The following is a 17,693-nucleotide window of genomic DNA, read 5'->3' on the forward strand; positions in this document are numbered from 1 at the left end:
GAACTGAGTTTTCAAATGCAAACACACAGTAATATTGCCATAATATAAGAATTATTGAAGACCTTTTTTTTTTATTCGTTTGAAAAAAAATATCATTCACACCAATCATTCAATAAAAATTTATACACAATAGTTATCAACCTATCCAATTTAGAAAAATTCATAATAAAATAGCAGCAATTATAAAAGTATTTTTGCTCAGTAAAATTGAATAAATTTTAAAAAATGCAGGAAAATAAAAAGACATTATATTATGTGTTCTAAATTAAATTTAAAATAATGATGAATGTGTAAACATGTAAAGCAACTAACAAATAATTGAATTAAACTAAATTTTGTTCAAATCTTTACTTTCTACCAAATATTTATTTTCTATATTTTTACATTAATAAAATTAAAAATTGATCTACTACATTCATTAACAGATGGCAACACTATATACAGTTTTAAATGATCCTAATCATTAGGATAAGGTGGTTGATTTCTGAAGAGCAATTCAAAAATCAACCTCTGACTAGTGGCAGATTAAGCACTTGTAGGGCCCCAAGTGCAACTTAGTTTTGAGGTTCCCTTGTTCTAAATACTAAGTAATTCTATCAAATCAATTTATTACTTAATAAAACAGCACTAATCAGTCAATTGTTTCCTTAAAAATAAATCTCTAAATATCTAGATGAAGATGATATCTGTGCCCAAGGTTTGTAGAGTGTATCTTTTTTTGAAGCTGCTAACTTTTGGAGGTCTGTGATAACCAGAAATCTTAGGTGTGTGCTTCTTGTGCCTGCATGATGATCTGCCCAATGCCTCTGGCCAGCAGTTAGAAAAGTAAAAGGAAGAGAACAGTTTTAGTATGAACAAAAGTTAGCTAAATGTCACAGCTACTTCTTCAAATAATTGCTCCATAAATTCAGACACTTGTTATAATGTGAAACAAGTTTCTGTAATCCCTCATCAAAGAAACGTCATCTGGGAGCTGAGCCAGTGATTTACATCATCAATCAGCTTCTCATTTGTGTAGAAAGTTTGCATTTGTATTCAGATTATAATCTTTAGAAAAAGATGAAAATTGCTGGGAGCAAGGCTTGTATTATATGCTAGACATGGAATAGGTTTCTCCAAAACTACTGTAGGTGGTCTTTTGTGCAAGCAGCTATGAATGAACATGCATCATCACTCTTATTAATAACTGTTTTTTGTTAATACTTACATTAATGTTGTTTAACATATTCATTTTTACAATTGTTTTATGTAAAAATGAATATGCATTTTCACACAGAAACAATGCTTAATGTCAACATAACTCTTATTTGTTTTGAATAGCTCTATGAATGAACAGCTTATCAATGGTGTAAATGATTGGCTCAGCTCCCAGGCAACTGATCTGATGAAGGGATATAGAAACTTGTCCCACAATGAAAAGTAGAAACAACAATTATTACTATACTTATTGCATTTATTTAATCTAATCAAATAATTTAAAAAGCCAATGGGATCGGTAAAATTTTCAATTCTAAAAAACTTTAAGTTAAAAACCAAGTAGAAAAAACTACTCTTTAAAATCCGACTTCGAGTGAGTTAAGAAAACAAATAAACAGAAACGAAAAGATGCTATACTTTAAACGTACTTCTAACTTCCTAAAGGAAGTCGGAGAAACCGGAAGGAAGTTAGAAGTACGTTTAAAAGAGCACGAGGCAGCAATAAGATTAAAAAGAGAAGAATCGCCGTGGTACCTACATTATAAAAATAATTTTTGTAACATAGACAGAAATAATATAAAAATACTTTATAAAGAAGAAGATTGTTTAAAACGTAGAATAATAGAACATTTTTGTATAAAAGAATATGCAAATTTAATCAATCTGAATGACGGTATGCAGATAGATGCATGCTGGGAAAACATCATCCAGCATAAAAGGAACGGAGGTTACCAAAACTCAACTACCCACTGATGAGGCTTGGCGAAATGCATTTGGGGAATAGAACCAATAAAATTATGAAAAAAGTATAGCATCTTTTCGTTTCTGTTTATTTGTTTTCTTAACTCACTCGAAGTCGGATTTTAAAGAGTAGTTTTTTCTACTTGGTTTTTAACTTAAAGTTTTTTAGAATTTATACTTATTGCATTTATTTAATTATCTTTTTTTAATTTCCATTTTTTTTTTACTAAGTTTATTTGTTTAATTTATTTTAATGATCAAAGAATTACATCTAAAAAAATTATTTATTTTTACAGATTTTCCTAAGAGAATATTTGGAAAATCCACCAGGTTTTTCAATGCATTTTAGGTTGAGAAACACCAAACCAGAATGCATAGAATCTTAAAAATATCGCTCTAGGACAGTGGTTTTCAACCGGTATGTCATGTCACACCAGTGTGCCGTAAGAGGATCATAGGTGTGCCATTAAAATTTCTGAAGGTTATTAAATAAATTATTTTCAAAAGAAGTCCAAAGAATAATAAGTATATACATATCAAAATTAAAACCTCTTTAAAATTGATTATACAAGTTATTCATTGTTATTATGTAGTAAAAATATACATTCGTAAGCAAATTATATGTGCAAAACACTGGATTATTTCATTTAAAATCTTCTTTAAATTAAAAGTTTCTTTAATTAAGATTTCTTTTTATTTTTTTTCTTTAATTAAATCAAAAATATATCTATAGTTGCCCATATTTAGTTCAAATTATTTAACTTAGAAATAGCTGGAAATTAGGCAGGTTTCCATAACTCAGGACATAGTTGCCAAGTTGGACATTAACATATTTGATAAAGCCATTTTCCAAAAAACCAATGTTCCAAATACTCTGCAAATGAGACTGATTGACAGTTTTTTTTGTATCAACTGAAGCAAAAAGCTTATGGAGATGTTTGGGAAGCTGAATCTACAAAGGATATGGAATTCAAGAACAATGTCAAATTGTGCCACTTAAAAGATAACCACTTCCATTAATCTATGGAATGGGTTAAGGTTAAAGTTTAAATTTCAGCTGATCATGGTCCTGATCATCTCATCTGAATGTTAAACCCAAAAAACATGAAATAATGAATTTTAAACAACTTTGAAATTTGTGCAGATTTTTAGGATACACCTTACATATTCCTCAGTGAATATTCAACAATAATTGTAGATAAAGACAGAAAAACCAAAAATTATGGGTATTCTGTCTACCTACAATTCACCTCATGCAGAATTAGAAATTTGACTATAACTGCATCTATATACAATATTCTCTTGCTTTCTCCACTGTTGAACCACTTATCAGTCACAATAAAATCTTTCCATATTTTTAGTTAATTCTTCTATTTTATAAATACATTTTTGGCATATCAAGAGGTTCATTTTTTTCATGAACTTACTAAACCAAAGCTTCAAAGCTAATGCAACTTTACTATCTTTTCTGGTTCAATTTCTCTTGCAAATCATAGTCTCTTTTTTCCTGATTACATTTCAATATTCACTCTTTCTTTCTTGCATTAAACTAATTGTGAAACCTTTAACAATCCAGCAGCATTGCATTGACTCACTTTTGACAATTTATCATGGCATTTTAAAATTTCAAGTTTATCTTTGACAGTCAAATATTTATATTTCTTGTTTACTTCTTCAATTATGTTAGAGACACAGTTCTGTATTTAAACAGTAATAAAGATCACAGTCTTCACCCACAGCAAACAGCTAGACTATAAATGAAGTAACAAGTAATACATGTAATATTAAAAAAAAAATTATTATTCAATTACACAATTATTTTCCCCACTATTTGAACCAAAATAATTTTGTTTGTTTTCAGTTTAGTATTTTTTAAATTCTTACAAATTTATATCTTGACTCAAAAACTGAGATACAGACTTTTTACATAAATTATCAACAATTTATTAACTACTCATAATTAAAAAAAAATTGAACTTAATAAAGATATAAATAGTTATTTCAGATTATCCTGCTATCTTGTCAATCAACAAAAACTGAGAGTAGACAAAAGATAATATTTAATAAAGTAGAACAGCTAAAAATGTCTCTTGGTGTCCAATTGAAAACTTCCCCAAGAGATGCAATAAGTTCTCAGATTATAAGTGGCAAACATAGAAGCTTGATAACGTTAAAAGACAAAAGATAACTTTATATAGGCCTAATTATTTTCCATAAAAATCTTAATAAATAAGACAATTATTAAAAACACACACAAAAAAATTACAGGCATTATTCATTCTGAAAGATAAATCTATAAAAATAGGGAAGTAAAAATTTGAGAATCTAATATGACAAAATGTGAAGAATAATATATTTCTTTTTTTTTTTTTGTGATACTGTTGTCCTTAAAAGAATAGGCTGGCAATGTAACTACAAACTAATTTCAAGTTAGAATAATGTTGTTTATATGATTTAGCAATCTAATTAATTATTAGTAACAAGTCTTAAAAAATATGAGGTAATTTATTATGTACAGTACATCAGTGGAATCAAACACATGGTCTATGGGCTGTATGAGGTACCAGAGACTATAATGCAGTCCGTAGTCCTAAGCTTGATGATGATGATGATGATATTAAAATAATAAAATAGAATTTTAAAAAATGCAAAATAAATCTTTAATATATTGCAAATTAATTTTCAAGTTGGTGATTAAAAATTGTATTTTTCCACATACATTTTTACTTTAAGGCAAGTTTAACTCAAAAAATTGGCAAGTTCTTTTCTTAAAGATGTGGCAATATTGCTTGGTGTACTCCATTATTAGTGTTAGACAGTATGGACAATACTTGGATAGATTTGTATTTTGATTTGAATTCACTCTTCTTTTATATTTGATGCTTAATAAATGAACAGAAGTTCAGGAAAAATAATCCTAAGTAAAAGTTATATAAAAGTGCATATGCAATAAAGGTAAATTGGCAATTAAACATATATATATATATATTTAACATTAGGTTATATTTATCATTTTACATTAGGTTATATGTGTTTCATTTTTAATTAGTAGGATTTATCTGTTAAATGTAGGACAGTTTTTGGAAATGAAAAATTAAATCATGTCACATTCTAAAAGCATTAAGAAAAGAAGTATACAAGAACATAGAATTTTCCAGTCAAGATAATATGTAGAAATAATATAATTTTTTTAAAAATTTTTGTAAATTCTACAATTGGGAGGCATTTATTTCTGCTTGGGTCTTCATGATGAATTGATCAACTGAAGGTTACATGAAGTATTACGAATGAAATGCTTAGTTGCTTTTTTCACTCATTTGGGGTTTTTATTCAAATCTAAAACCAAATACGAAGTGATTGTTATCAATAAATAATGAATAATGAACAATAAACAATATTGTAAGTGCAATTGTTGTCCTTCGTGGAAAAGCACTAAGAATCCATAAACTTATTTTAAACAGGCAGGAATAGACTTCAGGCTTGCCTTAATTTGTTATAATTAAACACAAGAGTTTCATATTAATATAGTAAGATTGAACTTTTATGATTGTTATTCTACAGATTTTGTATCGTTTAAAAAAATTCATGATAGTGATCAGCAGGATTCAAAATTGTGAGTTTAGTGGTCCATGAGGTCCAAGATTGCAGACTGCTGCTCTAGAAAACCATTTTCAAGAAAGACCAGATATCAATGGTCAGGAATTTGGCATTGAGGGGACACAATGGATACACATTGCATCTCTAAAACAAACAAGTTAGAAGTCAATAAAGTATCCTTTGAGAGAATGCTGGTCCTAACAGGACATGCAATATGTTACATGAAAGAAGAGTCTCCAGCCAGTGCATTTTGCCTATTCATTAGTGATCCTAAGTTGCGTGTGATAAAGAAATTGTGTGCAACAATAATTCTTGGTATTTGTGCCCAGAAGAGATCTATAGAAGCCTTCAATTGCTGTACTAAGGCAGATACATTAATGAAGGCTTTGTATTTAGACATATGCTTAAGTATGAAAAAAGAGCTTTAAAACATGTTAGCACAATCCCTGAGAGTGTGTGAATAAAAAAAAATTTTTTTATTCATACACTCTCAGGGATTGTGTATTTAAAAAACATAAAAACCTGATTAACACACAACAAGTCAAGAAATATAGAATACCAACATTTTACAATAAAAAAAAAGCAAAAATGAAAAAAAAAAAAAAAAAAACGAGAGGTCAATTGACCTATAGCAAGCATTGTTGGGGGTAGGATCAGTCTGGGATTCTATTCTAATATTAAATATTTGTACTAAGTTTACAATATTCAGAAGACCAAATTTTTTAAGTAACTAGTTTGAAGTTAAATAGAATAAGTAGTAAAAACCTTAATTTTATAACTTCACATAGAATATGGAAATCTTAATTGAATATGTAACCAAAATCTATAATTAAAAATTATTGACAATCAAATTATTATATTAGTACTGTAGTGTGAAATACAAATATGCATTGATATTATCACACTTTGCATAAATATTTGTTAAACAAGAGATAAAAGAGAAAATTAAAATTGATTAATTAAGTTCTAAATAATAAATTTTCAATACTAGGAAATTTTTATAAAATCTGATTTTTTGAAATGCTTAATGATGATCAAATTTACTTACAGTACAATACGGAAAAGACTGATAAAGAAAATCAAACTCCAGCTTATTCTATTATATATTCAGAAGATTGTATTTCTTCACAGTAATAAAATGATGCTATAATAATCAGGTTGCAAAATGCAAATTTATAAATACTAGATAAAAATTCTGAATTGTAATTGCCACAATTCAAGCATTACTTCATTGATTTGCTTAGACTGTAATAAATACATGCATGTGGGGAAGTACTCGATCTTTAGAGTATTCCCCGTGCAGGAACAAAACAAAAAGAAACTTCAAAGAAATAAATCACACACTATGACTCCAATGCAAGGAACTTAAAGTTTATTTTAGTCCTTCCAATCACTACTCTGTCCCTTCGTTATAACAGACACTAAAACAAAAGAAACAACACACACAAAAAAACAATCTCGTGACTCTATTGTCTACATGTCCTCTCTCTCTTTCTTTCTTACGAAAAAGTCCCTCTTCTTCCATTGAGCATGCGCGATCTCTCTCTCTTCCTCCTTGATCCGGGTTTTTTTTCCGGTGTCATTGAAAACGCGGCTCATCCTTTCTTTACCCTGCGGCCCACCCAAGGATCACACAATAGAACATGTGATCTTTGGACCACATATCTCCTCTCCTCCCATTAACTTTTACAACAGGAAGCTTTTACGCTATGAGGGCCTGTCCCTCTTTTACACAGTGAACCACCCAAGGGGTTAGTTACGAGCCGGTTAGGCAACAGAACACGTGGTCTGAAGACCACAGCATTATAGATAATTTATTTTAGTTTTACTGAATCACAAGTTAAAGAAGTAATATAAATGATTTATATGCAAGAAATATAACATAAATTAATGAATTTTTTGGAAAAATTATAAAAATAACTATTTCTTTTCAATTTTGAGAATATTTTTTGATTGATTGTTTTCAATTTCAAACTGTCATCTTAATGTTTTTTACTATAATATATATATATATCTGCACCATTTAAGGGGAAGAAAAAGTAGGAAAGTACTTCATGAACAAATAGTTTCTTAAAAGTTAGAATTTGCAGTTTGTTAGAATTATTTTAATTGTACAAAATTTATATACAAATAGCAGCCATCCAAACAAGTGAAATTTGAAAACATTAAATATAGTGCCTTCTAGAAGTTAAAATGTTAAAAGAACAATCCTATTATAGAACTTAGAAAACACTACAATATTTACTAGTTCATAACAATAGTACATTCAATTACTTTAGTATAAACAACTATTATTACAAAAGCTATTATCCACAATTTATAAATACAGTATCAAATAAAGTATATAGATACAAATTTAGTTATTCAAATATACACTAAATACTTAATATATATAAATTTTATAGTTGTTATATAATTAAACAAAAGGAATATTAAATTACTAATGACAGTAAATAATCAAATTAGATTAATTCAGGTTAGTTAAGAAATCATAATACTGTATTAATAAAATAAACATCAAAGTATTTTAAACTATTCATCAAAAACTAGAATTTAATTTTAAATTGATTCAATTTAATTTTAAAAAATTTATTTTTAACCTCAGACAGAAAATATTGAAGTTATCACCATTATAATATAAAATTTAATAATATTGGTTAACTAAATATTAATTATATCAGCATTACATATTATAGTTTCATAAATAATACAATAAAATAATTTTCTACATTGTTATTTGTGATTAATTAATTTAAATGATCTATAAAAGACTATCCAAGATAAAATAGCTAATAATAATATTTAAAATGAATAACTTACATTCTACTTCCACTCCTATATTTCTACGAGCACCTTTTGAAACACCATTATCAGCTATGCAGTAATAAGTTCCTCGATCATTTTTACTAACATTAAATATATTTAATATATTTCCATAATATACTGCTCCACCAGTTGGGAGTAAGTCATTATTTTCTCTTCTCCAAGAAATCCTAGGTTTAGGATAACCATGAGCATAACACTGCAATGTTATATTATTACCAATACTTGTTATTATTGATCTAGTACTGTTATCAGCTATAACTGGTGAGACTGTAACAAAATTTTATATTTAAAATTTTAATATAAAGTGTCATAAAAGCTGTATTATTATTATTATATTTACTTACGTCTTACATGAACCCAAACAGTTGCAGAAATTTTATTGCTGGTTCCAATTAAAACATGACATTCATATTCTCCTGCATCTATTTCTTGAAGTTTTGTAATCTATCAGATACATAAATTCAGAATCATCATCTATAACAATATAAACACCAGGAAATCATTTTATCTAAAAATATCATTGCTGGCAATGTGACCATTTTAGAAATATCTCATTAATTTACATGCTTTTCTTAAATTTCTCCACACATTTATAAAGTTTTCTTTATAAAACAATTAATTACATCTATAACCTAAATAATTTTTATGTGTTTTTCATTTAAAACTTAACATCACACAAAATATAGAAGATTTAATTTTAAAAAAAATTAACCATTTTTCTTCCCAGAAACAATATTTAATGATTAGACAAATGTTTTTGGACTGATTTACAAACTTCAGATTTACATTCAACACAACATACATTGCATTCTTGAAACATTGGAAAGTTCTATGATGTGTACACTAGTTTTAAAATTTAAAACTATCATATTTTGTTTGAATAAATTCAAATTGAAATGTTTTCAGATAAAAAGCATATTACACATAATATGTTTTGAGTTTTTGAAAGGATACAATGATGTACAAACAGTAAAAAAGTTTGTAGTGTGTATGAGGAAGATGCGTCAAAACTTACATGTCAAATGTTGTCTATAAAGTTCCATTCAACGTATGGGGTACCCAAAAGCTGAGATGAAGTAAAATTACATGAAGAAATTGTTAAAATCAATGAACAACACACAATATATATTCACTGCCATAAAAATTAGCACACCAAGAAGTTGTTGTATCGCTGCAATACTTAGCACACAGATAACTCTCAAGTAGATATGAAAATAATTAGAGTTATAGCATGATGGCTCATTGTGTAGCAGAGGGCATTAAAGTGCATCCCCCTTGACCTATAAAAAAATGCACAAAGGCCATATGAACAACTAACCAAGTTTGAGAGGGGAAGGATCATAAACCCACAAGAACCTTATTATATCCCAGTAATGACAAATTTTAATTAAAACTAACGTTTTTGACCATAATCATGGTCTTCCTCAGGCTTTTGACCAGTACGATTCGAATAAGGATCATCAAGTTAAGGGAACACTGATGGTCATCTCACCAAATAGCTTGTCACTTAGGGCATTATGACAATGCTGTGAGGTGGTGTTGGGACCAGTGGACAAGAGGGAGCTCAGGCTCGGGATGCCCTCAGAAGACCACTAGCCAAGAGCATGGTCCTCCAACAAGCATGCACACATCTGACCATATCGTTATCTGCAATCTAGACACAGGTGGCACTATCATTACAGGCTCTGTGTCTGTCCATACTATTTTGAAGCACTTGAGTAAGGCACATTTTATATCATGGCAGCTGTTATCTGTGCTCCCATTGAAGCTAACCACCATTGCCTCCATTTGGAGTGATGTTGCTCCCAATGGGATTGGACTGCAACAGAATACAGGGGTGGCCAACAAGTCGATCGCGATCGACCGGTCGATCGCCAAGACAATTTTGGTCGATCGCTAGCAATGTCTTGACTTAATGTATTATATTTGTAACCGAACGCAACTGTATGCACGCAGTTATGACTCGACTCATAAGCAGTGAGTGCACTTCGTACTGAAACAGTGTATAAACATAGTATGTATTTCACACTTTCCCCTCCCCACTTAGACTATGCCTATGACAAAAAGTCGATCGCGACACATTTTTACAATAAAAAGTAGATCTTATGTGCACAAAAGTTGGCCACCCCTGCTCTAGAGCAATGAATCCAGATTCAGTTTGGGTACTGATGATGGCTCTGTTCATGTCTGGATGTCCTGTGGTGAATGCCTCAATCCTGCTTATGCTTTGGAATGGCACATCACCTTTACAGTTGGTGTGATGATCTGGGTGCCATCACATACAACAGCCAGTCATCTCTACTAATGATCCAAGGGACCATGACAGCCTAGTAGTATGTTAGTGACATCCTACAGCCTCATGTGTTATATCTCATGGCAAGGCTCCCATCAGCCATTTTCCAACAGGACAATGCTTGACCACATACAGCAAGAGTGTCAAAGGCCAGGAAAGTGTGGCAATATGGCACACTTTCCTGGCCTGCCTAGTCCCCAAATTTGTCACTGATTGAATGTGTCTGGGATCACCAGAGACAAGTTGGACAGCCTAGGAATTTGGCTGAACTAGAGGACCACTTGCAACAAATGTAGATTGAAATGCTGCAGGACACCATAAGGCACCTGTATTCATTGCATTATGGTGTCCTGCCTCCATGCCCACCCTTATCACATCATGTATTCATGCTAAATGTGGCCCAACAGGATACTAGAATCTCTTTTCATTTGTAGTTTTTCCTGCAATAAATAATCCTTTTGCTTTCATTTTGTAATCACTTGCTTATATCACAATTACACTCATACATGTACAAGTTTGTTCAATTCTGACAACAACTTCTTGGTGCACTAATTTTTATGGCAATGAGTGTATATAACACACACATTAAAAAATAATTGAAAACACAAGAGCAAGAGATGATGTGGGCATACAACAAAGTGTTTACTCAGTAAGCACATTGGGTGTACTATAGATTACCACCTATGGAATTTCAGGACTTTGATTATATATTTGAACTCAGGGGACCGAGACGAGTTCAATGGTACCCTATTTTTGGACCAGAAACGAAAAATAAAAAAGTTATCATACTTTTTTAATGCTCTCATGAAGACGGCACCATAGTTGCTAGTACTGCCATCTTGCGATAAAGTCTGCAAACCATGACGTCGGACTACGGTCGTCTCCAGTAGGGTTAAACACGCGATACGAGAGCGGAGAGAGCAACGCGACTTCCGATCATCGCGCGATCGCCATTTCGGTTAATGTTACTTATGGCAGTGAACATGGCAGCCATTATCACTGTTCATGCTCCCGACTGACCTCCTGGAGGGGAGCTGCCAGCAGGCCGCCATGTGCTAAATGTCACTAGTTATTGATTCACAGTAGTTCTTGAACAAAGTAAAATAATAAGGGGGAAATGTCTACTAAAGGCAATTTGAACGGCAAGCGACGCAACTCCCAATCGCAATAGCGAGGCCGATTTAGCGGAGAGAGCGATGCAACTCCCTATCATCGCACGATCGCTGGAAAAAAGTATGATAACTTTATTATTTTTCGTCTCCGGTCCAACAGTAGGGTACCGTTGAACTCGTATCGGTGTCCTGAGTTCAGATATATACTCAAAGACCCGAAATTCCATAGGTGGTAATCTATAGTATCCCCAGCACATTTTTTTCACTATGCACAAAATTTGAACTTACAAGCGTCATTTGAACTTAGAACAAATTTCTATTGAATGCAGCATCTGAATTCTGGAACATTCAAAGTAATGTACAAGATATCACTGTATTAGCTCTTTTTTTTTATAAAACCTTATCATCAGAATTTCACTCCAGAAGTTTATTGTAGATGCTTCCTAATTTATTGAATTATCATTAGTTTGATATTACAATAGGCACACCAGTTATTTATTACTGCTGACAATGTACTTTACCAAACACTTGATAACAAACCACAGTCAATACCAAATTTATCTGTTAATATTTATTAAATTAAAAAAATTATTAATACTATTGAAAAACAATATATTTGATAATTATCTATTTCTACAATTCTAGACAGAAATCTTCTTTATTACATTCATATTAAGAACCTTTTTAAATCTAGATAAATTAAATTTATATTACACAATTTAGAGAAATAATTTAAATATTAGTAACAATATAAACAAGAAACAATCATTGCAACTGCCATAAAAATCTATTATTTAATAAATTTATATTTATACAACTAGGAGAACTTTGTCCCTGACTGAAGTGCAGTGATAGCTTGTGGGTAGGTAGGTTAGTAATAGTTTTTTGGCACAAGGGCCACACAGGCCAAGCTGCGCCACAACACATGGTATAAATAAATATATAAATAAATAACAATAATAAATAGAATAAAATAAAACAAAAAACATAGAACCGATAACAAAAATATATAACAATTAAAATGTATATAGCAACAAGGTGTAAATATAAATAAATAAACAATTAAATCTGTTTATAAATATTTGTGACTTTTAGAAAGTTCAATAATTTATCAACATTTGGCCTCTGGCCCAAAATCTCTTTAAAACTTGCATTTCCAAAATGCTGCCTACAAATCCTTTCAGAGGCAGTGCAATTGCTCAGTATGTGCTTAACACTTACAGTACAATTGCAATACTGACACACAGGCTGGTCATCACCCTTCAGAAGGTATTGATGAGTCAGTCGAGTGTGTCCAATTTTCAAACGAGTAAGAATGACCTCGGATCTCCTGTCATAGGGTTTCTTCTGTGTCCAATTTTCTATCATAGGTTTGATCTCGTGTAGTTTATTGTGGACTTGTGCATTCCACACATTTTGCCATCTCTCCTCTAGTTGTTTTTTAACAACTAGCTTCAAGTCACCTCCTTCGATGAACATTGTATGCTGAGAAGGGCTTGCTGACTTTGCAGCTGCGTCAGCTTCTTCATTTCCTCTTATACCTACATGGCCTGGGACCCAACAAAATTTTATAGAGAAATTCCTCGCAAAAAGATGGCAAATCAGCTTACGAATTTTAATCACTATGGAGTAAGAACTAGGTTCGTACGAGATCAAAGCCTGGAGCGCACTAACTGAGTCAATGTAAATCACGCAGCAACGATGACCTTTCCTATTTATATACTTTAGGGCTAAATAAATAGCCTGCAACTCTGCAGTAAAAATGGAAGAATTTGGTGCTATTTGTTCTGCCACGATTTCATCCTGGCAAACAAAGGCTAAGCCAACATAGTCATCTGATTTAGATCCATCGGTGTATATAGGAATTAAATTCCTGTCACAATGTTGAATTTCTGCAAAGTGCTGTCTATAGACGTAGTCTGGGGTGGTTTCTTTTGGGAACTGCTTTAAGCTTAAATCAACATTTATCACTGGAGTTAACCAAGGTGAAATACTATTAACTTCAACCTGTGAAATGTTGCTTGTGTCCAGGTCAATCGTGCTGCTTAGATTCTCTATTCTTATGTCGAATGTAGGGACACTACTTGAACGAGCTGCAAATAGTCTTTTCAGCTGTGTATCTGAACAATCAGCTGAAAGTTTATTCTGAGATCTCTGTTTAATGTAATAAAAAAGAGACAATTGTTCTCTCCTAAGAGATAGTGGAGGCTCATGAGCATCCACATACAAATTTTGAACAGGAGAAGTTCGAAATGCACCAGTGCACAAACGCAATGCTTGATGGTGGATTGGATCCAGCATCCGAAGAGTAGATTCTCGCGCAGAGCCATATACAATGCATCTATAATCCAGCTTAGAGCAGACGAGGGCCCTATAAATCCTGAGCATAGAACTCCCCAGGTTGAGCAGCAGAGTACCTTTAAAAGGTTCAGAGATTTTAAACATCTACTCTTCAAATTACGCAAGTGTGGCAGGAACGTCAATTTATGGTCGAACACAACACCAAGAAACTTAGCCTCGTTGACCATTGGGATTTTCACTCCATTTAGGTAAATTTCGGGATCCAGGTGCAAACCACGCCTTCGACAAAAGTGGATGCTCGAGGTCTTCTCTACGTTAAAACTAAAACCATTGGTCTTGGACCAATTGTCTATGCGATTTAGGGAGGTTTGCAGTTGTCTCTCAATAAAACTCATATTACTAGACTGGCAGGAGATCTGAAAGTCATCCACATACAGAGAGTGTTTCACACTGGGAGGAAGACACTTAGCTATGCTGTTAATTTTAATTAGGAACAGAGTCACACTCAAAATAGAACCTTGAGGAACACCTTCTTCTTGTGTGTAAAGTCTAGATAAAGTTGTGTCCATCCTGACTTGGAATCTTCTATTCCATAGAAAGTTTTTTATAAAAATTGGCAGATTACCCCGCAATCCAAATTGGTGCAGATCACGGAGTATTCCGTATCGCCAGCAGCGATCATAGGCCTTCTCTATATCGAAAAACACAGACACCAAGTGCTGTCGTCTAACAAACGCTTCGCATATAGATGTTTCAAGGTTTACTAAATTGTCCGTGGTACTTCTGTTCCTATGAAATCCACTCTGATGTGGTGAAAAGTAATCCTTTTCCTCTAAGAGGAACATCAAACGTGCGTTTACCATTCTCTCAAAAAGTTTACAGAGACAACTCGTAAGAGAAGATTGGTCTGTAATTAGAGGGATTCTTGCAGTCTTTACCTGGCTTGGGAATGGGAATAACGATAGATAGCCTCCAAGAGTCAGGAAAAGTATGATCTGTCCATATTCTGTTAAACAGATTCAGAAGATTACTGAGGGAATTGTCTGGCAGATTTTTAATCATGCTGTAGTGGATTTTATCCGGGCCTACAGCAGTATTCCCTGAGCGGGACATCGCTCTATGTAATTCAATTCTGGTGAATGGCACATTATATTCTTCATTAGATGGAGAGTGAAAGTTTAAATATTGTTTTTCAGTTTGGACTTTATAAGCCTGAAAATTTGTTGTATACATAATATTGCTGGATGAAGACGAAAATGTTTCACCCAACAAATCAGCAATACCTTTTATGTCGCTGATTATTGTGCCATTATTTTCCAGCATGGACAGGGAGTAAGAAGCATATTTCCCATTAATTTTATGAATTTTATCCCAGGCTGCTTTTGAGCTGGTGGAAGATGTTATGCTGGATACATACTTCCTCCAAGAATCCCTTTGGCTTTGCCTTCTGATTCTTCTGGCATTTGCCTTTGCTTTTTTAAAAGCAACCAAATTGTTAGCAGTGGGTATCTTCTGAAAATCCCCCATGCTTTCTTTTCTTTTTTAAATGCTGCCTCGCAATTCTGATCCCACCATGGTTTCGGATGCTTCAGATATCTGGTTGATGTTTTCCCCATTGTTTTTTCAGCTGCCTGAATAATACTCGATGTGACGGCTTCAACTGCATCATTGATATCAGCAGTATTGACCATTTCCTCAGTGATTTTAGCCAAAGAAGAGAATGTAGGCCAATCTGCCGTTTCAAGTTTCCAGCGTGGTGGACGGGCTGTTTCACAGCTTTCTCTGCCTCGGTATTTTAGAAATATTGGGAAGTGGTCACTGGAGAGTGGATTAGATCCAACCCCCCATGTAAATGCCGAAAACAAGTTTGAACTAGCTAATGATAAATCAATGGCAGTGAATGTTCTTGTTGGGGCATGGAAGTATGTCACTTCTCCGGTATTAAATATATACAGTTGGTGATTGCCTATAAATCTCTCAATGGCCCTGCCACGACAATTGATGTCGGGACTCACATTGGATTGTGGCCATTGAAATCACCCAGTAAAAGGAATGGAGTTGGCAGCTGTTCAACCAAGGCATCCAATTCATCGTCATTGACTCTGACATCTGGTGGCAAGTATATGGAACAAACTGTGACAGTAACGCCAATTGAAATTCTGACTGCCACAGCTTGCAGCTCTGTTGTTATTTGTACCGGTAAAGACGGGATGCGGTTTGAAACCAGTACAGCCACACCTCCACTGGCGCAGGTGTGGTTATCATCATCCTTACGATAAAGATTGAATCCTTTTAAAGAAATCTTTTCTCCAGGTTTCAGATGGGTTTCCTGGAGTGCCACGCAGAGAGATGAGGTAGATAATGTCAAGTGTTTAATGTTAGAAAAGTTGTTGCGGAAACCACGACAGTTCCATTGGATTATTTTATAACCCATTATGTGCTTGAGGCAGCATTCTTTGCGAGGGTATCTCTCTTTAATTTAACAGGGGGTCTCTCTTTTGGAAGTGACATTGGTTTTGTAACCTCCGTATTAGGCTCTTCGTCAGATATGTCAGAAAACTCACTCACAGATTGAGCTTCTGATTTCTTTGAAACTTTAGAGAGGGCTGCTTTCACTCTTTGTTTGTTAAGTGGGTTCTTACTGGCTTTTTTAGAACCCACATTTCTGGTTGTTACCCCTGATTTACATACAGAGGTTTTACTCTTTGTGTTCTCCTTTTCTTCTGATTGTGTAGATGGGATCAATAAGCATCTTGCATGGCGGGTAAGAGATTCGCTTGGGGATACAGAAATATCTGTTTCAACCCCACATGTCTTAGTAGATTTCAACACGGCAGCAAATGTCTTTTGTTGCATAGGTGCACTTGGAGTGACCATGCAACGAGCCTCTGGATATGATATGTTTTTCACAGTTTTTACCTGTTGAATTTCTTTTTCTCTTTGCCATGCAGGGCATTTCCGGGAGTAGGAAGGATGGGCATCTTTGCAGTTCACACAGTGTGGAGTACTTTTACATTCAGTACTGTCATGACCTGTTCCACACTGTGCACATAAGCTTTTGCCTTGGCAAGAGGTCTGGGAATGTCCAAATCGCTGGCATTTGAAGCAACGCAGCGGATTTGTAATATACGGACGAACTGCGCAGCGCAGATATCCAGCTGTAATGAAGGATGGCAATGCAGGGTTGTTAAATGTGAGGATTAAATGTTTTGTGGGTATCAACTTGCCGTCTCGACGGATCGAAATGCGTCGGACAGAAGTGACACCTTGGTCTGAGAGGCCGATCTGAATGTCTGATTCATCTTCAGACATCAAGTTGAACTCAGATATCACACCACGTGATGAGTTCAAACTTCCGTGTGGTGTGACCAATATTCTCATGTCTCCAAGAGTCTTCATTGTCAAAAGCTTTGTTGTTTGTTGAGGAGAGGCTGTTTCTACTAGTAGATCGCCTGACCTCAATTTTTGAATTTTTTTTAAATGCCCGATGGTTAATTCAAATAGTTTTTGAATCAAAAAAGGAGAACACTTAGCAAGGGGTTTTTCTCCAGTTGCAAGTACTATTAAGTAAGCATGTTGGCTAGAGGTCTTTTCTTTGGTCGCTTGTTTTGAATTTTTGGAATCCA

General features: G+C 33.3%; 2 protein-coding genes across 2 annotated transcripts in view; one reads left to right on the forward strand and one right to left on the reverse strand.

Annotated features, from left to right (window-relative positions):
• Positions 1 to 17,693, forward strand: part of LOC136981430 (anaphase-promoting complex subunit 13) — a 424,687-nt gene that overhangs the window by 272,355 nt on the left and 134,639 nt on the right. The gene's annotated exons all lie outside the window — the stretch shown is intronic.
• Positions 1 to 17,693, reverse strand: part of LOC136981407 (lachesin-like) — a 41,989-nt gene that overhangs the window by 11,966 nt on the left and 12,330 nt on the right. The window contains exons 5-6 of the mRNA XM_067277723.1: positions 8,706 to 8,805; positions 8,356 to 8,628 (exon numbers count right to left, since the gene is read on the reverse strand). Coding sequence (XP_067133824.1) covers positions 8,356 to 8,628; positions 8,706 to 8,805 — 373 coding nt within the window. The remainder of the gene's footprint in view (positions 1 to 8,355; positions 8,629 to 8,705; positions 8,806 to 17,693) is intronic.

This window comes from Centruroides vittatus, unplaced genomic scaffold, assembly GCF_030686945.1.
Source record: "Centruroides vittatus isolate TY-2023 unplaced genomic scaffold, ASM3068694v2 contig_754, whole genome shotgun sequence".
In the NCBI taxonomy this organism is placed as follows: Eukaryota; Metazoa; Arthropoda; class Arachnida; order Scorpiones; family Buthidae; genus Centruroides; species Centruroides vittatus.